The sequence below is a fragment of the Peromyscus eremicus genome, chromosome 2 (assembly GCF_949786415.1).
Source record: "Peromyscus eremicus chromosome 2, PerEre_H2_v1, whole genome shotgun sequence".
Taxonomy (NCBI): Eukaryota; Metazoa; Chordata; class Mammalia; order Rodentia; family Cricetidae; genus Peromyscus; species Peromyscus eremicus.
Genome location: NC_081417.1, coordinates 28,304,990 through 28,332,304, shown reverse-complemented (window position 1 = coordinate 28,332,304; position 27,315 = coordinate 28,304,990). Strand labels below are relative to the sequence as shown.

General features: G+C 42.8%; 2 protein-coding genes and 1 long non-coding RNA gene across 7 annotated transcripts in view; 1 reads left to right on the top strand and 2 right to left on the bottom strand.

Moving 5' to 3' along the window:
• Positions 1-5,091, bottom strand: part of Mrps28 (mitochondrial ribosomal protein S28) — a 119,967-nt gene extending 114,876 nt beyond the window's left edge. Inside the window, exon 1 of the mRNA XM_059253958.1 lies at positions 4,851-5,091. Coding sequence (XP_059109941.1) covers positions 4,851-5,060 — 210 coding nt within the window. The 5' untranslated portion in view covers positions 5,061-5,091. The remainder of the gene's footprint in view (positions 1-4,850) is intronic.
• Positions 4,853-18,969, top strand: LOC131903405 (uncharacterized). The gene is made up of 3 exons (XR_009377509.1): positions 4,853-5,225; positions 7,301-7,474; positions 18,923-18,969. It is a non-coding gene; the product is annotated as an uncharacterized LOC131903405 (long non-coding RNA).
• Positions 12,541-27,315, bottom strand: part of Tpd52 (tumor protein D52) — a 91,110-nt gene continuing 76,335 nt past the window's right edge. For all 5 annotated transcript variants that reach the window (XM_059253955.1, XM_059253953.1, XM_059253956.1 and 2 more), the window contains exons 4-6: positions 25,945-26,046; positions 16,414-16,462; positions 12,541-12,829 (exon numbers count right to left, since the gene is read on the bottom strand). In XM_059253955.1, the coding sequence (XP_059109938.1) occupies positions 12,707-12,829; positions 16,414-16,462; positions 25,945-26,046 (274 nt within the window). In that variant the 3' untranslated portion in view covers positions 12,541-12,706. The remainder of the gene's footprint in view (positions 12,830-16,413; positions 16,463-25,944; positions 26,047-27,315) is intronic.

Here is a 27,315-nt window from a genome sequence, read left to right as displayed (position 1 = left end):
GCCCAGGTCTTCTCTACCAATGGGGCTATGCCTTCAAACTACGGTTAGAAAGAAATCCTTTCTTCCTTAAGCTGCTTGTTGTCAGGTACTTGTTCACAGCAAGGAGGAAAGTAAGTAAGACAGTGAATATTTACTGACTACCCACCACAGTTCACACACGGTGCTCAATCCTGGGAACAAACCAGAACAAGAGAGAAAAAGACCTTTGTCCTCCTGAAAACTCACTCTAATGGGGGAGAGAGCCAAGGAAAACTTCATATCCTCAAGTGTACTAAAGTGGCACAAGCTATCATGTTGGAAATTACTAAGGCCTATAAGTTAGGATTAGACATGTGCATGGTATTTTTGTTATGTTGGGGTTTTCTATTTCTCCAGTGAAAGACTTTATTTTATTTTTGTCTTGTTGAAGTCTACAGTACAATCTGTAGTTATAGCATAGGCCTACTTACTTTTTTTTAACTTCTTTTTTTTTTTAAAGATTTATTTATTTATTATGTATACAGAAGAGGGTGCCAGATCTCATTGCAGATGGTTGTGAGCCACCACGTGGGTGCTGGGAATTGAACTCGGGATTTCTGGAAGAACGTTCAGTGCTCTTAACCTCTGAGCCATCTCTCCAGCCCCTAACTTCTTCTTCTTCTTCTTTTTTTTTTTTTTTTTTTTTTTTTTTTTTTTTTTTTGAGGGAGTGGGAGGCTGGGGGCATGCCACAAGGCACATGTGGAGGTCACAGAAGAGTTTGTAGGGATCAATTCTCTCCAGGTCAGGAGACTTGGTAACAAATGCCCTCCCACCCCCAAGTGACATTTTTAAATAACATTTTCATGACTTCATTATAACATAAACCCAGACCACTCATAGTGACACATGGGGGGTCGGAGAATCACAAAATTGAGGCCAGCTTCAGGTGATATTAGGGAACCTGTCTCAAAACAAAATGCCTGTTGCTGGAGCTGTGTTAGAGCTTGAGTCCATCACATACAAGGCTGGGGGGTACCCCAGGGAAGTGTTTTAGTGCAGTTTCAGGGTACTTATAGCAAAACTGAGATGGTAATATCCCATGTAACTCTTCCCTAACCCCTACAGTCTATTCTCCACAACCTCAACCAGTGTGAATCTGACGCATGGTGAAACCCCATGGTTACAAAAGCTTCTCACGAATAGGGCAGTAGGAGTTCATTTAAAGAACAAGCTAGTTCTGAACGCATCACTGAAAAGCTGCCTCATTATGTCTAGTTATAGAGCCCAGCTTTAGAATGATAACTCAATTGCAGGGTTCCAGTTGAGATGCTACAAAGCAGGGACCCTGTAAAATAACCCAGCCTCCTTACATCCTCCTCTCCAAGGCATTTCCTTCCCACTAAACCAAGACTTCCAAGAATTATGAACAAGAGATTGGTGAACTACATGTCACAACCAAATGCATTTACTCGCTAGGTAGCAGAATAATGTTTGCTAAGCTGTGTTAGATTAAGAAAAACTTGGAGACTCCATGGAGAATCCATGCAGTATGAGCTGGGCAGAGCAAACCGTAAAATGTTCTGGGCTGCCAGGAAGCACCTCACCTCCTCCTGGGAAAACAGAGCACCCTAATTAGAACAAAATTCAGAAGGACAGGAAATCATGGTCATATCTCAGATCTTTCTTTCATTAAACTGATCAATCACTGTTGATTATGTGAAACCCACAGATATGATTAAAATTTCCAATAAGTTGTCCTTAAAATAGGGAGATTAATGCAGGGTCATTATGAGGAGGTAATAAGTACGAGGAGGACTCAGTCTATCACTGTCAGCTTTGAAGATGGAAGAAGAAGCTCCTGAGTCAAAGAATACTCTGTCCCCAGAGGAAACAGACAAGGAAAGTTACTCCCCTAAACATAAAGAATTGAAACTTTCAATATCTCCTTTTTTAGGATACTTAGACTCCTTAAGAACTCTTACTGTGCAAACTTGTATAGCCAATATGGAAATCAGTGTGGTGGTTTCTCAGGAAGATGGGAATTGATCTACCTCAAGATCCAGCTATACCATTCTTGGGCATATGCAAAAAGGATGCTTCATCCTACCACAGAGACTCTTGCTCAACCACATTCACTGCTGCTCTATCCATAATAGCCAGAAATTGGAAACAACCTAGATGTTTCTCAACAGAAGAAAAGATAAGAAAATGTGGTACATTTGCACGATGGAGTACTACTCAGCTGTTTAAAAAAAGTGAAATCTGCAAGTAAATGGATAAAATAGAAAAATCATCCTGGATGAGTTATCCCAGACCCGGAAAGAGAAATATGGTTATGTATTCTCTTATATGTGGCTATGAGATGTTAAGTCAATGATAAGCAAGCTACAATCCATAGAACCATAAAAGTTAGGTAGACAGTAAAGGACTTAAGGGAACAGATAGATCTCCCTAGGAAAAGGGAATAGAATAGTTATGGATGGATTGGGGGCGGGGCTGGATGGGAGGATTAAGTGGGGAGGGGGAGGAGAGAGGAGACCAAAGGAAGGAGTTTGGGGAGAGACAGCTATGATTAAGGGCCATTTGAAAGGTAGTATGCGAACCTAATACAGCAGAAGCTTCCTAAAATATAGACATATATGAAGGTGATCTAATTGGCATCATCAAATTATGGGGGGACAGAGCCCCAATCGGCCATCTCTTGTCACCAAATGAAGCTTCCAGTCCCAGGACTGAGTCACATCTAATTTGAGTTGTTGGCCAAATAAGTTCCATGGGAACCCCCAAACCACCCAGGCTGTTGACAACACTACAGGCTGCTCCCCACAAGCTGACAGCAGGGCCCCATTGCTGAAGACAACACCTAGACAACTTATTGAACATGGAGAAGTCGAGCTGGTGCCTACATAGAGCCTTCCCCCTTACATTTTAGCATATTTGGTACAGGAAGGTACTCCGCATGGTACTAAAAGAAAAACATAAATACCCACCCCGTCATAAACTCTTTGATCTAAAATGATGTCCTGCCTGCAAGATGTGCTAGTGCAATGGTGGCACAAAGCTCATGGGAGTAATTAACCAATATCTGATTTGACTTAAGGCTCCCTCCATGAGATGCTTGGGTGACCAAGAAACTGACACCAGAGAGCCCAGGGACCTAAGGTAAACACAACTGTATATGTGTGTGTGTGTGTGTGTGTGTGTGTGTGTGTGTGTGTGTGTGTATGTATGTATATATATGTATATGTATATATATTAGCAGTAACACTCTACTATACTCATAGATCAGTGCCTTGCTCCCTCCTGCAGCAGATGGGAACAAAAACAGAAACCACAGCCAGACCTTATGCAGAGAGTGAGAGATTTTGGAACACTCTGCCCTTAAACAGGATGTCTCTATCCCTCCCCTCAGGGTGAACCCCAGGAAAGAAGAGGTAGAAACAGTGTAAGACCCAGAGGGGGTGGAGGACACCAGGAGAACAAGGCCCTCCAAATTAACATGAGCAAAGCTCATATGAACTCAGAGACTGAAGCAGCATGCACAGGGCCTAGGTCTGCACCAGGTCCTCTACATATATATTATGGCTTCCAGTTTACTGTTTTTTATGGGACTCCTGAGTGTTGGAACAAGTGCCTTCTCTTGGACTCTTTTCCTTCTGTTTGCTTTATCCAATTCCAATGTTTTAGTTTTTATCTTTTTATGTTTTATCTTATTATAAAAAAGAACTTCTACTGTCCTACTGCTGTGGGATGTCTTTCTGTATGCTGTGAATATGTGTGGCTCCCATTGGATAATAAATAAAGCTGTTTTGGCCTATAGCAAGAAAGCTTACAGCCAAGCGGGAAATTCAAGCAGAGATACAGAGGGAAGAAGGACGGAGTCCAGAGAAGCGCCAGCAGCTGCCGAAGGAGGACAAGATGTCAGGAGAATGCTAACGCCAGGGCCATGTGGTAACAGATTAATAGAAAGAGCTAGCTAGCAAGAAGCTTGAGCCACAGGCTACACAGTCTGTAATTAATATAAGCCCCTTGATTATTTATTTTATAAATGGCTGCGGGACCGTGGGGCCAGGCAGGACCGAGAAACTTCCGGCTACAATCCTACAAGTAAAAATTTGTGTTTTAGCCACTACATGTGACAAGAATCACAAAATTGTGTTGTAGGGTCCTTCCCATCATGTGCTCAAAGAAAAGTTTTGACACTAAAACGACCCCTTGATCCAGAGAAATGTCTACATGTGTACTGTTCCATACTACTCCCTGGAGAGTGAAAACAGGAATTCAGTCTTTTCTTATGTAACCCAATTTAATGTATAACCAAATCTAGTAATTAAAAAAATCCCAGCCTTGTCCTTATGTCTATTTCCACTACCTCATGTATCTAAACGTTTTATCCTATTTTTTTTTACAAGCGTTTACATTTTCATTCTTCACTTCCATTTTACATAAATGGAAAAAAATTTTAAGGTCATTTTCAGAAAAAGAAAGTAAAATACTGACAGATCAAATCATGCATCCAGCTCACAGAAGCTGTAACTGTCATTCGCCTGTCAATCCCCTACGGATTCAATTAAGATGTTCATGACAGGCCAGGAGCCTCCGACTCCAGCTCCTTGAGGCAGAGTAAAGACCTGGAGCCCTTTTCCTGCCAGTTCCACCGGCCGCCCCGCAGAACCCGCCGGCTAGCCGGCCCAGAATGACGCGCAAGGGGACGCGGAGAGAGCCCACCCTGCCGTAACTGCGGAGGCCAAGTGTTCGCCCCGCCCCGCCCCGCCCCGCCCCCATGCTAACCCCGCCCCAGCGTCGCGCGTTAGCCCCGCCCCAGCGTCGCACGTCAGCCCCGCCCCACGCTGGCCCCGCGTCGGGACGTGGTGCCGCGAGGCCCACTCACCAGCCCGAGCTCCGCCTTCCGCTGCAGCTCCGAGATTCGCTCCAGAGCGCTCGCGAAGCCGCCTGAGCGCGCCCGAGGAGCGGAGGAGTCGAGGGCCGCGCTCTCGGAGCCACTCTCCGTGCTGGCCTTTCGAAAGGGCTTGGAGAAGAGAAGCGCTCTTAGGAATCGGCTCCCTGCAGCCCCGGCATGGGAGCCACACAGCGCCGCCATGACGCCTGCGCGAACTCTCACCTCTGGCCTCTTGCGCACGTGCGCGGGTCAGGGGGCGGGTCGCGGATAGCCCCGCCCACCACCTTGGCGCCCGGCAAGCCGGCGGGGTAGGAGGGCTTATGGCAGGTGCCTGACCACTAGCGGACCGCTGAGGGCGTGGAGAAGGTGTGTGCCTCCGAGGGGAGGGGTGACGCCACAGCTGCTGTCCCTCACCGTCTTCAGCGGTCTCTATCCTGTGGGAGTCGGGAGCCCCGAGCCCGCCAGCGCCTCCCGCCCCTTGATATTCACCACTTCTGAACGCTTCATACTTGACACTTGAAAATAGCTTTTAGTATCCGCACTCCAATTTTGTAATCTCTAGGAAGGAAGGCGATTGATTGCCTCTGCAAATGGACATAAAGTTGTTTGTGACACTGGTGGTCCTTGGCCACTTCTGTCGTCAGTCCCCCGCCTTACAAAAACAATCTGAGAAGTTTTATCCGGGATACCTACCATCCCTTCTCGTGGATGCAGAGTGTGTCTGGGCATAGCACTTAACCCCACACAAATACTTGGGGTTTTGTTTGTTTGTTTGTTTGTCTTCAGCGAAAATCCCCAGAGTTTGTCCACCCACTTCAGAATCAAACCTAACACCACCTAACACGAAGTGTTTGGCAATTAAGTGGGTCCACTCATCTAATAATCAGTTGGAGGCTAGCCTACACATTACTAAAACTGGGGCAGGTGTCACAGTTTTCTGTGTTGTTTGCTAACAGAAACTTTGTTGGAATCAGGGTCTTATGGAGCCCAGGCCAGTCTTGAGCTCACCATGTAGAACAAGCTGACCTCAAACACCTGAACCTCTGCTTCTCCCTGAATGGCGAGGTTTTTGCAAGCACCGTCACCACCAGGACTGACCCTCCTTTATGTCTTTTGACTGTTAATTTAAATCTTCCTCAATGTCATAGATGTATATGGACCTTGGAGTGGTGCATAATTTTATGAGTCATTTAAAACTCACCCTTACTAGCCACTGTAGGGAGAATCCTAAAAATTCAGTAGGTGCCTCAAAGGTAACCTAATCCAGGTGAGGTCTTACTCTACACACTGAAACTCAATTCTGCTGACAGTTCAGTGGATTCTTGTCTAAAATGCCATTCTCTACGGCTATTGATACTTTCAGTTCCTTTCAAAAACAATGTAGCAAATTGTAGACCACGGCCAGCGACCTTTAAGAACCCTCAGGAGTCCTGAGTAACCTTTATCTTGAGCAATCCAGTATCACGTTGCTGGTGTGGTTTCCCACTTGCGAAAGCAAACTGCTAACCAGTGCCAAGTTTAAGGAACTGCTTTGTAAACTTAAATCATACCATTTTATAAACGTAAATCCTAACAGTGCTTGCCTGGCATGCCAAGGCTGCAGGTTCAGTCTTCAGTATAAAACCTGCATCTGGATGAACAGAACAAATGAGGCTATTGAGGTCCCGTCTTCAACCAACAGACTTGTCATATTCATGTCCTGCCTCACCTAGAGGAGAAATCTGAAAGACAGACGGAGCTATTGGGGGGACAATTGCTGGAGCTTGTTATTCTTCCTGTTGGGGGGCTATAGGCACTCTCAGTAGAAGTAGGACATGCTTTGAAGTTTCCTTTTTACTTGAAAATAGAGATTAGAAAAGTGAGAGTTCATATTCAAGTTTTAATTGGAATTTCTCTGCAGAGTGGATTGTGCTCATCTGATAAGCCATGGGTTGTGGAGAAAATGCCCAATGCCGGGTGTGGGACACCTTCCCTCAAGTTGTCGGTCAGAGGTGACCTGGAGAACCCTGGCACAATACAGACTATTGTCCTTATTCTTGTTTGCCCATCGGAACTTGACGGTAAAGCTGTTGCTGAAGACACTGCACATCTTCATCCCAGAACAGGGAGAAATCAAGTTGTACTGGCCAGGCTAGCTCCCCATGTACTACTAGAAGGCGCTATGCAGACTGCTGAAGGGCAGTGTCGTCAGCAGTTTTACCCAGCTCTGAACCCTGTGAACTCCAATACCAGCATGGCAGACTATGCCCGTGGGTGCTATGGTAGCATGAACGTTAGAAGGTAATCAAACACTTCCTGCTTGGTTTTTAAGGCTTGCTCCACAGGCGGTGGAACCCACCTGGTTGCTACAAATCTGGCCAAAAACAACTACTAATTTTGCTAAGTGGACTTAGCATCCAACTGTCCTCTAAATCTCTCTCTCTCTGTCTGTCTACTCACAGATTCATGCCGCTCACAGACCTCATCAGAAGAGTTTCTTTGCCCAGTAGATGGTGGTTAACAAGGAACGACTGTCACAGTGTCTGAAACCTGTGCCTGTGGCGTGCTCAGCCACAAAGGGGACATCTGCATCACCATTACCACCCCAAGGCTCAGGGACCGTCCTGGAAAACCTGGTAAAAAGATGAAGACCCAAGGGTCTGGGAGGATCAAAGCTCAAGTGCTTTCTTGACGTGACAGGCTCCCTGCACTCAGACTCCCAGCAGCCGGGTTGTCCAAGTGGGGCCTGCACATTGTGATCCTAACTTCTAAAATAGACTGGGATGTGGTCCTTGAGCCCCACCCCTAGCTCAGGAGCTATGGACAGTTGATAACTTCTGGGGGAGGGAGAATCAGGTTGTTGTTGTTGTTTTTAAGGGTGTGGCTCCACCTTTTTAAAGAGTTGACTACACTCCAGCAGATGGCCCAACACCCAGAACTGTGACAGCACAATTTGGAATCAATGGGTATTAAAAGTGAAAAAAGAAAGATGGGAAGTTGGGGGTAGGGAGGTAGAAACAGATCAGGGAGGAGTTGAGAGGAAGAGTTGGGAATTGATGTGACTAAAATATATGCAATCCTCCAAATTTATTTTTAAAACTGAAGTAGTAAGGAGATGGGAATTTTGAGCTGGGGGCCAACCTTAGCTAAGTAGTGAGAGCCTGTCTTAAAAACAAAGTGTGGTGGGGCATGCATGTGATCCCTGTACCTGGTAGACAGAGGCAGGATGATCAAGACTTCAAGGTAGTCCATGGCAACATAGCAAGATTGAAGTCAGCTTGAGCTGTATGAGACCCTGCCTCAAAAGACAAAGCCAAGTGAGGCAGCAGAGGGGCGTGTCTGGAGGACTTCTGCCTCCACAGGCACCAACAGGAGCATCCACTGGTGGCAGCAATGCCCACCTCTTCCAACTGGCTCTATTAGAACACAGGTTCTTCACAGTTCCAGCGTTATTCGTACACATTGTAGAAATGTGCATAGCAGATAGCAAGGAAAGAGAATAAACACACTTAACACCCTGATCACATCTCCTGGCTATGGGCTCATCTACCACGACATACAACCCATCTCACCCTCAAGAACACCAGTAAAAAAGGCACTTACTACAATCTCCATAAGAAGTATTAAGCTGGGCAGTGGTGGCACATGCCTTTAATCCCAGCCCTCTCTCTGAGTTCGAGGCCAGCCTGGTCTACAGAGCAAGATCCAGGACAGGCACCAAAATTACACAAAGAAACCCGGGGTGTGTGTGTGTGTGTGTGTGTCAGCTATTTGTGGCTTGATGGACGTGACTTAGAGGTGATTAGAAATTTATGCCTCTTGGGTTGGGGTATAGCTTAATAATAGAGCACTTGCTCAGCATGCCTAAGGCAAGCCCTGTGTTCAACCCCCAGTACCACATAAAAATAAAGGGGAAAAATATGCTTAACTGATCAGAAAAGTCTGGAAGAAAGGTCCCAAGTCATGGGTAAGATACACTGTGACACTAAAGACATTCATTTCAGCCACAGTAGAGGACATAGAGGTCACTGAGGATACCATTTTGGGAGTTGGGGTAATACTAAAAACTAGTCATATTGAAGAAAAACAAAATCCTAGAAATGAAATGAAAAATAAAGCACGTGGAAGTGAAGGGGTTTTAATATATGTGTTCATATGTTCAAGGTGCCATGTTGGCATGCATGTGGAAGCTAGAAGTTGATGTTGGGTGCCATCTTCCTATGAGGACCCAGGTCTTCATGCGGGCATGGCAAGCACTGTCCGTGGAGCCATCTCCCCAGTCCCGAAGTTGAGACTTAGGTCACAGCCAACGACACATATGACTTGAACATGAGATTGCTTGGACTTGGTAGGAACTGAGTCACTAGTTCACTGGAGTACAAGGCCTTGTGATGAGTGCACACAGGCCCTGAACTCACAGCCTACATCAGCATATGGAAAGTGCAGCATTAAGATCTGCTGGGTTACTTAAAAGGGGCACTGTGTGGTATTAACTGTGAAAATAATCAGTCCAATTAAAAGAGGGCAGCCACTAAAAATGAGGACTATTCTACAGTCAGATGTCTCTCTTTGCTGTGGGAAAAAAAATCTGGCCTTTCAGTTGGTCTTAAAAACTATTCGAGAGAGCTGGAGAGTTGGCTTATCAGTCCATAGTCCATAGTGCTCCTTACACGTTCAATTCCCAACACTCACGTCTGCCTGGAACTCCAGCTCCAGGACAACCTGATGCCTCTGGCCTCCACAGTCACCTTTGCTTGCATGTACATATACCACACAGACATACGCACAAACGCATAATGAAATAAATCTTAGAAGAAAAGAACTACTGAAGAATCCAGGATCCTGACAGTCACTCCATGCTGTGCCGCCTCCACCAGGCACACTTGCAGTGATAAGCGTTTAATGCCTGTTAGTAGCCAGCATGCAGCTTCTCCACGTTGATGATACGCTGATTCAATACAGCTGCTGGGGTTTTGTTTATTTGGGTTTTGTTTTTTCCTGCTGTTTTACATGTCAGGATCTGAAGAGTCTGAGAGAAGTTACATAGATGACTCACCCCTTTCCTGAAAGTGGGGAAATACATAACAGAGAACCCACACCAAATTATAGTTTTTATTGCTTTCAAACACTTCACAGAAAATAGTGTATACTGTAACTAAAAGATCCAGAAATACTTCAAATGAACCATTTTTCGGTATTCCAGTAATTACTTTGAGTTGCTAAGATCATAATCCAGTTAATGAGTTCTTTCCTCCATTAATTCTTGGGGTTCTAAACCATAAGAATTCTTGCTAAATTCCCAACAGACCCCATGAGTTAGGGAAACTGCTTTTGTAAGGCCTCAGAGATCTTTTCCTCCATTACATGTATGTCCTTAAATATCTGAGATTTCATGAATATTTGAGGTTTCTCTTCTGCAGTTTTCTTAGCCTAAAACACAAATCCCAGTAAAGTGGCCCTGACCTCTTTGGAATATTTCCGCTAATTGCTATGTTTCAAATTTCTGAAGTATCTGAATTCATAATGAATTTCCCACAAATATTTTTAATATTTCTGAATATTCTAAAATCCATGTTTAATTTTCTGAGTTAGTCCTTAATCATTTTTGTGACTTTTTTTGATGAAGCAGAATTCTTACAGTAGATTAACTTTTTAGGTTACGTGTAGAGGGATATCCAGAAACAGTTTCTAATTTTTTCTTTCATACTCATCCCCCAAATTTATCTATTTACACCCCACTTACCGCCACCACTATTGTTTTCCTCCGGATGAGAAATCTCTACGAAATTTTTACGGGAAAAAAAACAAACAAACTGCTGTCTTATTCTATTTTTGCCTGGTCACAGAACCAGAGTGGGACACCCAGGAAACAATCTGCTCAAAAGCTGTTGGAATGCAAAAAAAAAAAAAAAAAAAAAAAGACTAATTGTGGTTACATTGAATGGCCATCTTACCAAAAGCAATCTACAGATTCAATGCAGTCCCCATCAAAATCCCAACACAATTCTTCACAGACCTGGAAAGAACAATACTCAACTTCATATGGAAAAACAAAAAACCCAGGATAGCCAAAAGAATCCTGTACAATAAAGCAACCTCTGGAGGCATCACCATCCCTGACGTCAAGCTCTACTATAGAGCTACAGTAATAAAAACAGCTTGGTACTGGCATAAAAACCTACACGTGGACCAATGGAATCGAATTGAAGACTTTGACGTTAATCCACACACGTAGGAACACCTGATTTTTGACAAAGAATAGTCACAATATTTCTCTGAAGAGACAAATTTCTACAGATCCAGTCCTCTGGGAACACGCTTCCAGGAGACCAGTTGATTTTAGAATACAAGCTTTATCCAGACCATTGGCCTCTTAATAAACATTGAAACCTAGACTACTGATACACAGACTTTATTAAGATTTGTCACATATAATAGAGCATGGTTTCCATTGCATCCAAGTAGCAATCAAGAATGGCAGCATGTCATTTTGTAACAACTGACACTTGTGGCTTTTCAGATTTGGTTTGCAGAAACTTCATCCTCAATTAAATCTAGTCATGCTTTTGAAAAATGCTTTAGGTCACTCCAAGCTTGGCAATTAACATTTGGCATGGACAATGATAAAACAACCACAATAGATAAATAACAGATACAACCTCCTAGGCCATAAACAGCAGAAGGAAATGGTGGTGAGTCAGTAGTTACCACAGTTAATAAAGAAGCATAGCAGAGACATCTGGAAGCTTTGACTCGCAAGCCCCAAGGGTTCTCAAGCAGGGACGATGCCTACAGTACAGTTTACATTGCTAACACACTGAAAACATGTACAGCATGATGAGCTCATTTGTATTAATGCCTTACATCCTTCGGAGTTATCAACAATACCTTAGTATAAAAAATATTCAAGTTGTATTTCTCATAGAACTTTCTGTGCTTCCTAATGGGTGCTAAATGGATTTAATGGAGGCAGTGATTTTCCCTAAGATGATCGATTTTAGCATTTTTTTTACAGCTATCTAGACCCAAAGACTTTTCAGACTTTTGGAATTAGCAGTGACGAGTGTGGTCACATTTCAACTTACAATAATATCATATGCTTGATTCACAATGTTATTTTGTCAATTTACCTGAAATTAAATTTTAATCTTATAAAAAATGTGTAAGAGTAGCATAATAAATAACCAATATGTTGAAGTGATAGCTGCTAATTACCAAGGATGTAGGAGGGGACCCCATACTCATGCCACTGGTAGTTTGAGTTTCTGCATAAATTTAACTTACAGAACTGCTGAAGTACATATACACCTGTCTACTTTAGTCTGGTGTGTTCAGAAACCCAAGATATGGTCCTTGTACAAAAACTATTTATCCAGGAAAAAAAAAAATATGTAGCTGGTGCTTTCTCCCTTAAAAGTAACAAAATGATCCCAAAACTTGTAATAACCAGAATTTACAAAAGAACAATTTTAGCTAGAAATCAAGTATACAGAGACTCAGAAAGGGAAAAAAAAATTACTTGTATAGGAAAGGATCAAACTAGAATCCCAGATGTAGAGTGATCTTGTAAAGTAAAAACCGCAGTGGTCACCTGCAGCTTCCTGTCATTCAGTGAGTGCCTCCCTCGGGGACTACCTGCGGCTCTGATGCTGTTTCCTATCCAAAGGGGCATTCGTGAACACTAAAGGGGGTTTCCCTGGGGTGGAGGTGAAAGTGCTTTCACTTGTTTAATTCACAAACTATTTGGTCAAAGAAATAAGTAAAGCTAAATAAAAGCACATCTGGTCGAAATCTGCAGCCATGAACAAGATGTGCTTGGATCTCACTTGCAGCACCTGGCAGTGGGCAGCAGAACACAGGTCAGCAACTCAGGGACTCTCCTCCGTCGGCTCCAGAGGTGTCTCCGTGGACATGGCACTGGTAGCGCTTGCTGTGGAATTCAGGACTTCTCCAAAATCACCACCAGCAGGCTTGGTTCCGCCTACTTTAGACTTTTTTAAAGTGTAGAAAAGAAAAAACATCGTGAAACAAAATTAATTGCCTCTACAGAAAGGAACTTTAAATTTATTTGAAGAACGAATTGGGCCTCTCACGACCCAGTGATCACTATGTACATGTGGATGTAAGTGTCACTGTAGTGCTCAGAGTAGCTTAACAGTGAAACACAACAAAGAGAAGACATAAAAGTATTTTTCCAGGTACACTGTAAGCTTCTCAGCCCTTTCCTACATAAAAGTCTGGCCTACAGACTCAGCATCATCTGGGGGCTTGCCAGACACGGAAGAATGGAAATCGTAATGCCAGAGGGATCCTGAGTGACTCTGTGTGTATTGGAAATTTGTAAAGCTCTACTGTCAATCAATATTTGTTTGAATGCTACATATGCCTGACATTTATATTTCTTTCTTTCTTTCTTTCTTTTTTTCTCAAAACTCCTAGATGGATGTGGTGGCTCATCCATGCCATGAGTTTGGTCTCTGGCCTGGGCTATATTGTAGTTCCTGTGAAACACTGTCTCACAAGACCGAAACCACATCTCTGTTACTCAGTCTGTCACTTCAAGCTTCTCAGTCCTCACTGACTGTTACATGTAATGACTGTAGTACATGACAGCTAACACTAGGAAACCAACCAGTGGCCAAGATGTATGCTCAGTGGATTCAAACTTGACCTTCCTGTGTTCCAGTCTTAACTCACTGGGCAGAGTATAAAAACTGGAACCTAATTGGAATTTTCTCTTCTTTTTATCTCCCATCCAATCTCTGAATTGTTGGATAAATCTGCATAACTTATATCCATTATTAAATTCACTGAAATATGTCTTTAACTGTATGAAATTGTTACAACTCCTTGCAATTCCAAGTATGTAAAGGTGAACTCCCCACAAATGGACCCCTCTTCCATTCATCTTTCTTCTTCAGGAGAGCCAATGAAACCCTTCAAGCAAGAAAATCTTTACATTGTTTCATTTCACTGTGTGCTCCGTAAAATTCTAAGAAAGGGTGATTAAAATGTTATGTATCTTAATATTAAATGTAAAGATATAAAAGAAAATGTTGTACAGCAAGAGCACCTCCAGAGGTGACTGGTCCAACACATGGAGCTGTGCATGAGCCATCCTCTGGTCCTGAGCATATTGCTTTAATCCTGATCTAACGTCTACATTTAGTCCCATCATACTACCTGAATTCTTCACTATCCTCTTTACCTGGATCACAACTCCTACCTCTCAACTGCTCCTCCTGTTTGTGATCCACACCCTCCCTTCATTGTGGGAGGCTGCCAATCGTGCTTTTTGGTAAAATGTACAGAAGGTGTTCAAGTTGACTAATACCCTTCAATGGCTTCCCATTTCCATAAGACCAGATTATCATCTCTCAGAAAAGGGCCCTAAAACCTTATGCATGTCTCCAATTATATTACTAAGAGGCCTTTGCCAACTTTCCCTTCCTGTGAAGCTAGGTGACGTCTTCCTCCAGGTCTGCATGGTACCCTCAGCTTTCCCTGTCATAACTCAAAAACTACAGAAAACTGAATCCATCCAAAATCTCAGTACAGACATGTTGATACAAAGCTTAAATCAATGTAAGTATAATTTGGCAAAATTATCCCAAGCATACAACTACAAATTTATTTACCAATAGCTGTTCAATATACTTTGTAAAGTTACCTTTCATGTTTCATCTGTGCTGGAGTTTTATGTCAACTTGACACAAGCTATAGTCACTTGAGAGGAGGGAATCTTAATTGAGAAAATGTCTCTGTAAGACCAGGCTGTAGGCAAGCCCACAGAGTATCTTCTTAATTAGTGATTGATGGGGGAGGGCCTAGCCCATTGTGGGTGTGGCCACCCCTGGGCTGGTGGTCCTGGGTTCTATAAGAAAGCAGGCTGAGCAAGCCATGGGGAGCAAGCCTCTATGGCCTCTGCCATGTTTAAGTTCCTTCAATGATGGATAATGATATGGAAATGTAAGCCAAATAAATTCATTTCTTCCCAACTTGCTTTTGGTCATGGTGTTTCATCATAGTAATATTAACTCTAAGACATCATCTGAATGATGCTAAGTCATATTTGACAAATGGACTATACTAGAATCTTTAGATTGATAATATAGCAAGTGACTGGGCAGTCCTTCCTCATCTCTAGGATCAAATGAACATGAGTTGCTGATTTCTGACTATTTCAAAAGCTAACAAGACAGATGTGAAGGAGAGGCAGGGAGAGTCCAAATGCTCTTGAGAACTGAGTCACAGCAAACCTTGACTCTGCAATGCAGCTTGTTTTCAGATGTATGACTTGGCATTGAGATGGATAAAACCAGTCTCATGTACCAATCCGGAAACATGAGTGTGATGTATGTTTGTATTCATCTAATGCATACCAAGCAACATGCCAAGAACTATTTGAGGCCCCTAAACAGTATTATTGAACAAAATGAAGAATCCCTGAAATCACAGATTCACATACATAAAGCTGTAAGACTTGTGTGTACAGTGTGATTCTACAGAGAGAAGAGGTCCATGCTAAAAATCCAGACCACTGTATACTATTTGATCTTTCAGTAAGCAATTCTGCCTTTTAATGTAAGATACTGTTTTTTTCTTTTGTTGTTGTATTTTGGTTTTTTTGTTTGTTTGGTTTTTGGTTTTTGTTTTTTTTTAACACAGGGTTTCATTGTCTAAAAGCCTTGGTTGTCCTGAAACTAGGCTGGCCTCAAACACACAGAGATCTGCTTGCCTCTGCCTCCCAAGTGCTGTGATTAAAGGTGTATACCTGTGCCACCACCGCCCATCTACGTAAGATACTTTTAAGAGTAAGTGTCTCTTCTAACATTCTGAAAGACTAAACTAAGTATGAGTTCTTTTAACTTATTTTCTTGAATAAGGTCTCTATATATAGCCAAGGCTGGTCTTGAACTCATAATCCTCCTTTTCTACCTCTCAAGTGCTGAAATTACATGTGTGAAATTGCTAAATAAGAAAATATCGCCGGGCGGTGGTGGTGCACGCCTTTAATCCCAGCACCCGGGAGGCAGAGCCAGGCGGATCTCTGTGAGTTTGAGGCCAGCCTGGGCTACCAAGTGAGTTCCAGGAAAGGCGCAAAGCTACACAGAGAAACCCTGTCTCGAAAAACAAAAAAAAACAAAAAACAAAAAAAAAACAAAAAAAAAGAAAATATCCTCAAAAATAATAAAAAGACAGTGACTACTTAATATTTTTTATATTTTAATATCAATAACCAATATTAAAATATTAATACTAATACTTATACTAACTCTTTAATATGTGCTTTCTAGATGTAAAAACTTAGAATATTTGAAATAAAGCAAATGTCTGAAGAATTGCAGTTTTATGTTATCCATTCTCTGGGAGCATGCTATAACACATTCACAAAAGCATCACACACACACACTCACACTCACACACACACATACACACTACAAACCACGCAGCATCCATTAGTGACATGCAGGGTACGGGTTTAAAGTTCTCCAAAGCTTTATGTGAGTGACGCACCAAAGAGCCGTAAGGCAGCAAACAGTACGTCATGATGACAGCTTACCCCTTTACTTACCTTTAAGTTTTCAACCTTTTCTTCAAATGACTTGAAAGTTGGGGAGTTTCTATGTAGATAGAAAAAAAAAAAGAAAAGTAAAATTACAACCACTGTGGGGAAAAAAGGTCGTCTCTGAAGCATCAGAAATGACTGCATTTCTCTTTGTTGTCATTCTTATTAGCAAAAGTGCAGGTATTTATCTGCATGGGTGTGCACAGGGATCAACATATACACTTACTATATATAAACCAGCCTCTGAGCTAGTATTCCCACAAGTTTGCTGTTAAGTTCATGAACAGTCACTCTGAGATATAAGTGATATTGTCCTATGGACATGTACAGAAAAGGAAAAAGGCAGATAACACCAGCTCTGTCACCTCCCTAACACTCATCAGAATGAAAGAAAATGCCCCCTTCCACCCCCCCCACCCCCACCCCCGTGAGATCTCCTGAACTCAGGCACTATGCTTTGGAACTCCGGCTTAGCATCTCATCTTGCAGGGCAGGATTCCCACATAAGCCCACACTAAGCCATCAGAACAAACTGTGAGGTTCCATTGCAGCGACCCTAATTCCAAAGGAACAGTGTCAGATGGAGAAGGGACCAAAAGAGGTCAGAGAGCTCAGAAACTTATCTCTCCTCTAGACTTTGGGCTTTTGTCTCTCATCCATGGGTTCCTATCCATAGGACCTTCAACATCCACCCTGTTGCAAAGTTAAAAGGCCTGGGGGGGGGGGGGGGTTGTGACAGAAAGCCAATGGTTGTTGACATGTGATATCTCACCTCCCCACCCCAGGCCAGCTGCATCAGCAGCTCTCAAGAACATGCTAGGAAACTGAACTCTCGGGCCCATACCTGCTCTAGATTCAGAAACTCTAGGGGTGGGTCCAGCGTGCAGCATTGTAACTACCCCTCTAGGTGATTCCTACACAGACTAAAGTCCAAGCCAGCGATTTCTACCGTGGAGGAGCCTCCACCTCCCTAGACAGGTTAAGTGCAGGTCAATTATGAGTGCTCACTGATGAAAGCTGGTTCCAAAGACCACTCTGGGATGTGGGAAGCGGAGGGAGAGCGTGGAAGCTAACAGACCAGGGACAAAATAACCCTGAGCACTGGGGAAGCTTCATTCTACACTGGCATGTGCTTTCCAACTCTACTGGTTTCAGATAAAGGTTTTACACAAAGCAACTGGAATAGTAAGTCTTTAAAAAAAAATTCACGTTTTGGATCTCAGGAATACATATCCCAACATGGTCAGAAAAGTAACTGCAAATTGTAACAGTGTTAAATGCACAGCTTGTTAAGAGATAGAATTCTAGTTCCCTACTGGACAGTTTGGGTTGCACATCCAAGCAATGGGCGGGAAGCATCTTGGAAAGATATACTTTACCTCATAGCAGGCATGCTAATGGAATGCTGAATGGAGCGGATACTGAGAGGCAGCATTAAAGAGAGACAGAAACAAGTTAGTACAGTGACCCGCCCCAGGAAGCTGGCCACACGTTGCAATAAGTAAAGCTTTCTGACAGCTCATTCTTTTGGCACTGTGAACAATGATCTACTTTTTGAGGTGGGAGGGAGATGTCAAAGTTATTTCAAAAGAATTTACTTCCATTCATAAACCAATTTCCACCCAATGATTATCAGATCTAATAAGACAAGCATGCCCTTCCCTTGCATTGTGAAAGCTGTAAAGTGCTTTTACCTGGATCTATAAGGCTCAAGGCTCAGAAGTGAAATGGTAACCCAAGCAGAAAACTGAGATGGAACTTGGGTTTTTTGGAGTCCTGATCAGTGTTCACCATCTCCCCTCGAAAGTGAAGTGCACACACGCACACAGGAACACAGACACACAGACAGACAGACACACACACACACACACACACACACACACACACACACACACACACACGCTCCAGAAGGGCCGCAGTGGCCATCTTTCTCTAGGTATTTGTTTCTGGCTGAACAGGCCAGTTTCTAAATCTATCCCTCATTTGATAACTACGTTATTACAAATCCCATAGCATTCCTTAGCAGTAACAGCATGTGTTGTTCACTAAGAGACACTTACACTCGATCTTAAGACTTCCTAGAAGATTGCTCAAGTACCATTCAGCTCTCTATATTCTGGGGTTCAACTTCTATCCCATAACAGTACAGCCCACTGACTGGCAAAGCTTTTGAGCCTGCTCTGAGAAACCTTCCCTAGACACTAGCTCACCAGCTGAAAATATCTTCATTTTTGGGCTCCTAAAAAAAAAAAAAAAAAAAAAAAAAAAACCAATGTGTTTTGCTCTTGCTCGTACTGTTTTTTGCACATAATGTTTTGGTCACTACCATAGGTTTTTTTTTGGTAAGAAATAATCTTTCCTTTGGGTAAAGAAAATAGCTCAAATATTAATCCTTAATGACATTTAAAAGAGTCTGTGTGTTTATGACTAAGTTTCTTCAAAGACTGCTGTTACAGATGGCAGCGTGTTATGCAATATCAAATCTAACTTGATATGACTATGTAATCATATACAGTATGACCGGGATGGACAGTGGGATAGGAAAACTCTGAATGGAATCAGGATACCACAGGCTGTGCTGACTGTCTCCCCTACAGAGGAGGTGTGCGCTATGGCTGCATCTCGGACATGAACGACCCTGGAGGAGGAAGGTACCAGTTCTTCTATTTGATCCTTTCAAGTGGGTTGTTCCCGTAATTGTAGGGCACAGAGTAATGAAAACAATCTTTCTAAATTCTTAACAACGGAACTTGAATCATCACATGGATTTCCCCGGGTTCTTCTAAAGAGCGAGCCCAAAAGAGCCACATACCCAACAAAACATCTTTGACCCTAACTCCTGTGATAAATCAGGGGAGCACCCTCCCCAGTACTTCTAACCTCCTGTCAATCTGCAGACTGTCGGCACTGAATCGGGTATGGGAGCTGTGACAAAGTCTGATCCTGAAACCAGTCAGGAAGCTGCTGTCACAGGCAGGGGGTGATCTCTGAGCTGGAAAACTACACCAACTTAAAGGCTGTGGAGGAATTGTCAGATCACGGAAGAGCTGCAAGAACTTGCCTGTTTCCCAAGAAGAGACAAATGGAAGCAAAGACGGGTTAGAAAGGAAGGGAAAAGCAGCCAGGCAGGTACAAGACAGGGTAGGAGAGCGCAGACTTCCAGATGTGCCGGGCTTCCGGGCGCTACCTCAGTTTCCAATGCTTTTCGAGTTGTCGGGCTGGTTTGCGTGGGGCTGGGCTTGTCTCTCCCAACTCCTTGGTTTCCAAAACAGTTTTGTATTTGTGCAAAGCATTCCCTTTTTGCATTGAGCTAACACAGGTCATTTTCTGTTCCTTAACGAAAACATTCTTTGCTAGAACATTAACTTCAGGAGAAGCTACTAAATTCTGGCCACAGATGGTGAGTAGTGGCCAAATATAATTAAATTGATGGTTCATGGGATTTACACAGTTTGATCATATTAACAAAATGAGGAAATATGTGGATAAAGTTTAAGTTTTTAAAAGGCACAGGCAAATCTAGTTAATGTTCCTACGGTCATAGAAAAAAAGTTTTTATTTTCCTTGTAGCAGCTAGGTGGCTGGGTTTTCTCACTAGCAAACAAGCTAGCACATATTAAATATGCCTCAGAGACGATATATAAGACAAGACAAGGACCTGTTTAGAATAAGGCTTATTTTGTGAAAAATCACTGGGCAGAATTTGAATACTTTTCTGTAGCTACATTTCACAATTTAAAAAAAGTACTTAAAACAGAGAATGAAATGGATGGATAGAGATGGCTTTGAAGGCCAGGTCTCTGCTTCTGAGAGCCATCTTAGTGGGAAGAACAGGGCGTACACATCAATCCAACCCCATCCCATTAGGCCGTCCCCTCCACAGTCCCGTGCAGATGGCGTTTCACTTGGTGGGCAGCGAGGTTGCACTAGGTACGGGACAGGGGCAGCTCGTCTTTCATTCCTGATGCCTCTACACAGTTACACAAAGCTTCCTCAACTGACATGTCATTTCCAATTTCATCCAAAGTTGAACGCAATAAGGAACTCTCTACGGAAAAAGGCAGAGTCACCACTTAACGGACAAGCTATGGGGATCCGTCCCATCTACAAAACAAAATCTGTTAAAAATCTCCCACCTTGATTTGTAACCCTCAAGTCAGGATACAAAGCTAGGCACCTCCAAACATGAGGGCAAACAGCACAGGGTGGGCTAGTTCTCAGTGCATCCTTCTCCACCTCAGATTCGCTCTTACTCACTCTTTTAAAAAGCTGAACTATTTGGGCTGGAGAGATGCCTCAGCAGTTAAGAGCGTTGGCTGCTCTTCTGGACGACCCAGGTTCAATTCCCAGCACCCACCTGGCAGCTCACAACTGTCTGTGACTCTAGTTCCAGCGGATCTGACACCTTCACACCAATGCACATAAATAATTTTTTTTTTTTTAAGAAAAGCAGAACCATTTACTTTTTTTTCCAATTTCTGACACTGTTACTTGATCTTTCCACCTCTAATGAGGATGGACAGAGCAGGGAAGAGAAAGAAGGGCAAGGCCGAGAAGAGCAACGGCTAACATGTGGGTGCCTGCCATGTGGTGGGCATGCTTCTAAGAGCAGCGCCCTGTTGCTCTCACAGTCTCCTCTGATGTAAGCAATACAAGAGCAAGAGAGTTGGCCAATGGCCAGGGGTCAGGAGGCACTCTCCAACTCGCTGCTCTGGGGACAGTGTCAGCTCTGGGACCGGGGTGCTGGGTTCAAAGCCTAACCCTCAGCCACTTCCATCGGCTTTGTAACCCTGAAGTTATTTAGTGCTCCTCTAGCTCTGTGTCCTCCCAACTATAATAATCAGAGCGATGACCACGCCTACTTTGGAAGTGCTCAGATCTTCCGTTAACCATTATTACTGCGCCATTTTCATGGTAGATTATCTCTCTTTACTGTGTCCAGGAGCAGCAGTACCTAGCTCCAGCCCTCCAGTCTAGAACAGGGTCTGACACATAGTTAACATTTAACAACATCAGAATGAATGAACACGTTTGCTACCTGAAACTGGGAAATGTGAATGAGAAAGGCAGAGAAAGTTAGTACAGTGATTCAGTTCCTGATCCAAAGATACTGTTTCATAGGGAAGGAAAGAGATTTCTTCTCCCACAAAGAACAGAAGTTTTCAGCAAAAAAGAATTGTCTACAATGACCTTAATAGATCCCCAAACAAATAAAAAATATTGAGATATGTTATATGAAGAAATGTTCATTTGAAAGGAAAATTGCTTGTGAAATAAACACAAAATGAATTAGCATTTCTTCTTAAATATATAGGAAATGAAACAATGGAGCCACTGGATTATTCCAGGATGCTAGAAGACCATCATCACTTGTGGTTAAAATGAGAAGGTACTTCTAAATATTTCTCCACATTATAAAAGCATGACTCAGTGTGTTGCCTGTATGTACAGAAAATAACCACACAAAAAAAAGAAGTGGAAATGTACATGCTACTTTCCAGGGTGGTCGGTGATTGTCCCCAAGGACCTCATGGGTCAGTTTTCATTGCCTTGTCCCACCAGGATCCTAGCCAGGCAGAGCTCTCATTTTCAAGACATCAAAAACACCTATCTCATACATTCTCTCCCTGACCCCATCTCTGCCCTCTTTACCTCTCTCCTTTCCTTTCCCTCCTCCATCCATAATAGACAAATTATTACAAACATCTAAATCTCAAATGTTAACTCGTTAACTGACCATGTTTAATTTAAAAAAAAAAACAAAAAAACGATGCTGAAATCTCTATCTTTGAGTTAGCAAAAGCAGTGCGTTTCTCTTCCTGCATCCACAGCTACATCAGCGTGAAATCACTAGTCCTGAGTTTGCCACATGAGGGGGACTGAGGACAAATAGTTAATGGGATTAACCATCTGTTTCAGAGCAGTTGGCAAAAGGGATCTCTGCTGTGCATCCTCTTAGCTCCCACCTGAACCCCCAGACTGGGTTAGGCTGCTGGGGCTGGGGAAGAGACTATCTCCTTGGAGGAATGTGGCCAGAATTTGCCTCTAAGACTCTCATGATCTGAAAGATGTGATTGTTTTTTTCCTTATATGTCTGAAAACATGAAACCAGATTAAGTGACTTGAGCCAATCTCAGATCTATAAGAATTACAAAGAAGAGAATCTTTTTTTTCTTGTTTCCAAGTTTTCATCAAGTATCTTGATTTCTACATATTGATACACAATATTTATTTGTCAGTAAAAACAAGACAAACACTTACACCACTCCCTTGAAGTTCAAGGAACGTTGCGGAAGAGGGGGCAGAAAGAATGTAAGGGCTGGGAGGTAAAGAGAAGACTATGAATGTCATCTTGTTAGCCAGATACAGTGCCGGTAATCATTAACTCATAGGAGCTAGGCCTATTGGACTAGACCTCCCAAACAGTCTGCTATGAAAGGAGAAAGGACTTGTGGGGTCTCACTGCTGAACTGCTGGCAGCTAACAGATTCTGGGAGATGGGGAGGCATAATATCAAGCTGTATACACACTGGTAAGCCCACGATGCTGTGATGGTTAGTTCCAAACTCAGGGTAACACAGACAGCCCTAGTTAAATTCAGTAGGGTACTAAAGTAAACAAAAACTAATGAATATGGGAAAGACATCTGTAAAGCAGAAAGAGGGCTGGGGAATGTACTTTACACATGTATGAAACTCTCAACAAAGTTTATTAATTTAAAAACAGTACAGTATAATCAATATTTCTAAGTGAAATAAGGTAACCCAAAAATATTTAGAAGAGCAAAACTCTGTTTCTGGTGCAATAAGACACACTGAACCATACTTATATTAATCTTGCTAACAGTGTGGGGCAAGAATGATCTGTAAGACGAAGCATGTCATTCTCCACAGGCCTTGCATAGTGCTATGTGTTAATTTGTGTTATTTGTGTTAATGTCATACATGACATTGTTTGACAACCAAGTCCTTGCAATCTCTTCTATTCTTAAGGCATCCCAAGGCCCTGGCTCCTTCCCCCACACCACTCAAGGACACCTGTTCTAACAAAAGCTGTGTCTGCTTTGTAGCTATAGCCTTTGCACGTGGCCACAGCAGGCACTCGTGTGCTAGAACGGCATATGTGACTAGATTCGTACTCACTTGCCTCTAACTAAGCCTTAGGCCATTTTCCCACAGTTGCTTCTTATCATTGGTTACTTGGTTGTTTTTTTTTAAACTATAATCTTAACTTTAAATAGTTCAACAATGAGAGTTTATGCATCTCTATGATTTGCTCTGATGCCCAGGAGCTGTGTGTGTCAGTCAGCTTATCCAAGAGAAGGGGACGGAGTAGACAGGAGACCATAAGAAGGAGGAGATCTTGAGGGAGGGGAGAAAGAAAGAAAAGGCAGAGAATAATGGCATTCATGTAACATGAAGGAAGAATAGAGGGCTACAGGGGGAGGAGAGACCAGTGAGGGGGGTTAGGAGATGGCAGTGTGGGAAGCCATGATGAGTAAGAAGAATATACAATGACGTATATGTATGCAAATGTCATAATGAAACTCATCACTTTGTAATCTAACTTTACAAATGAACAACCAGAAAAAGGGAGACAGGGAGTGGGGGGACAAGAGTAGCAGCTAAATCATAGCAAGGGTCCCTTAGGCAATGATGTACACCAGTCAGAAGAGAGCTGGAGACCGAGGTACCCTTCCTGCTTACTCTTTAAGGATCTCCCACTTGTCTCCTCCTACATATATAATCATCTGATCAGAGTCATCGCAGGGACTCCTACAGGACACAGCTTGTACTTTCTAATACCCTTTTCCACTGACAAACCAGAACAATACCCTGTACGCCTAGAGAAGAGCAAGCGGAGAAATAATAAAACAGTGAAGTCTATAAGCTAATAAGACAAATACTGAAAAGCACATGGTAGGTAAGATCTGATGTCTGTCTTACCACACACAAAAAGAGTGCTGAAACCTTTATAAGATGGACCAGTTAATACCATGAGACAATACATATGCAGTCTATTATAATTACATAATACGACCCACATGAAGGAGAATTCCAACATCCTTACAAAAGCACCAAAGAAACAAAAGCATCAAAACCAAACAAAGTCAGACATTAAAAGGGAGGAATTCTGTATGCCATGGTAAAAATAATAATAATAATAACTGAAACTTCAAAAATCATTGTGCCATATCCCTTGTGCCACCATGTCCAATTCTTCTTTCCATTCGTCCATTACACATGGAATACAAGGAACCCTCCCTTGGCATTAGAAATGCACTCAAGTAGAAGCCACTGTGAATGCAGGAAACCGCACAGTGGACACACACAAGCATCCACCGAGGCATCAACATCTAATCTCGCACACTCATCTCACACAACTGCTAGGCAGCAGCGGCCGTTCAGGCTCTCCTTACCTAAAGGAATGTGAAAAGGCTTGCAATCTGTAAGAAGCCAGAGGAAGCATTAAAACAGAAAGGAAGTTCTGACCAATCTCTCACAATTAAATTACCTACTTTTATAAGGGTGCACGGTTTACACAGCCCCTAAGACACTAAAGAGTCAGTTGGCATTAAAAGAAGTGAGAGCATGTGGCAGGTGCTCCACAAACATAATTGTCCAAGGGTTCAGGAAATCTATCCTTATGATATTATGCTTAGAACAACGGTGCTCTCAAACATAATGGAAATACGAGGAAATGGATTTTAATACACGGTATAAAATATTGATTAAATTCAACTAACAAAATTCTGGTTGTAAAACCTATTTACCCCACAGACAAAACATACAAAGTCATGCAGTCTAGGCTTAGCAAAAGACAGACATAAGGTGTGCACGCCAACGGAAGTACAGCCAACGGAAGCCATGTTGTGCATGTCCAGCACTATTCTAATCATGGCGGTCGATGAATGCACAAAAGCACCATGAAGTGGTTTTCCCAACATGACAAGAAAAATTCTGCAAACTAATCTCAAATACAAATGCACAGTTTAAAAAAAAAAAAAAAAAAGAAAAGAAAGAAAGAAAAAGAAACTCAAAATCAAGACCTGGGCCTGAGCGTGAACGTATGTGAAGCATATGGGTTAGTACAAACCAGTGCACACACAAGCACCTTGAAACCACACCATGACATACAAATGTCACACACAAACAGTGAAGCCCTCAGGCCAAGCGTGCCCTTCAGTGCTCGGCACTCATCCCCAGAAAGAAGCCCAGTTCTGCCTGCAATCACACATTGGCAAACAACAGAGACGTACTAACACCGCAGGAAGGACCGGGATGCAAAAGTTTGCAACCAGAATTTTTCAACAGCCCTTAAAGGGACTCACAAGACGCTCGTTTTGGAGGTTGAAATACTACGGCCTAAAAGAATTCAGGCAAGCACTTCAGGCCTTGGTGTGAAGGAAAACCCTCCCTCACTCTAACAGAAGGGAACCCGGCAGCACCCTGACCCACAGGCAGGGACCAACAACAACCACAGCACCAGTTCAGTGTGTCACGACTACGTGGTGAGCAAGGGGAAATGCACACATACTTTACATCTTCCAGCTTTTTGGTGATGACTGAGCCAACCGATGAAAATGCAGCAGAAGCCTTCTGTCCAGCCTGAGTTAAGGTTTCAGATGTCTTCCTGTATCTGCAGACAATTATGAATAAACAGGGGAGAAATGTCAGCTAGGCTGGTCTGTAAATTCCAGCACAGTGTCATCGCCTGCTGAAGAACTCAAGAACAGAACAGTTTTAAGAACTTCTAGTATTCTCTTGGACCATCAGGGCAGCAATAATCCCTCTGTCACGATCTCCTGCAGTGCCCCGGACAGAGGCCTAGAAAGGAACGGCCCAAGCAGTTAGGGTGGGGCTTGCAAACTCAAGTGTCCCCTCCCCCTAAAAAACCTGTGCATGTGTTAAAAGCGCCTACAAGGCCAGGGCCTAGGCAGGTAACTCAGACAATAAAGTGCTTACCTTCTAAGCCCAAGGACCTAAGTTTGAGCCACAGAACCCATGTAAGAAAAGCTGGGCATGATTGTTCTAGCCTATAATCCAAGTGCTGAAGAGGCAGACAAAAGAGTCCCTGGGGGTTCACTGGCCAACCAGTCTAGTCTCCTGAATGAGTTCCAGGATAGTGAGAGACCCTGCCTCAAAAAAAAAAAAAAAAAAAGGCTGGCACCTGAGAAACAACACTGAAGTTATCCTCTTACCTCTAACCTTGTGCACACAGACACATCAAGATTCTATAAGGCACAAAAGACTAAACTGTGTGACTATAGACAGAAAATGTTGCAGGCTAGAGCCAAATTATCTTGAGATATTTTTCGTTTCTTTGAAAGCAATTTCTCCCTGTCATGGCTACAGAACCATTAAAAAAAAATGTAATCTCAGCAGATCATGAGCTGCTAACAATCCAAAAACTAAGACTGTTCCCTAATAGCATCTGAACCCTGCCTACTTGTGGGCTCCCCAGTGGCCTTAGTCGATGCCTGGATTGACTTATTCTGGAACCATTGAAATCTTGTGTAATCACGTCTAGTAGAACATATCTTTCAAAGCAACCTGAATCTCTGTTGGCAGGCGACAGTCACACATGGGTCAAGAATAAACTATCTTTTATTGCCCTCTAGATGAGAGCTGTGTTTTAGGATCAACAGGCTGCTAAAAAAAAAAAAAAAAAAAAAAAACCTGAAAATGAGCCAGATTTAAAGCCTCACCCTTCTCTACATCAGCCAAACAAAGCAAAGTGAAAATGAAACTCCTCAGGTGTCTTTTACATCGTTATCTAACATAAAGGGGCCAGAAGCAAAAGGCATAGTTCATGTAAACTGTACTATCCAACTAAATTTAATGGGCATACAATTTTTTTTCAGTTTGCTGGAAATACCACATAAGAACTTGCCTGACTTTCATATAC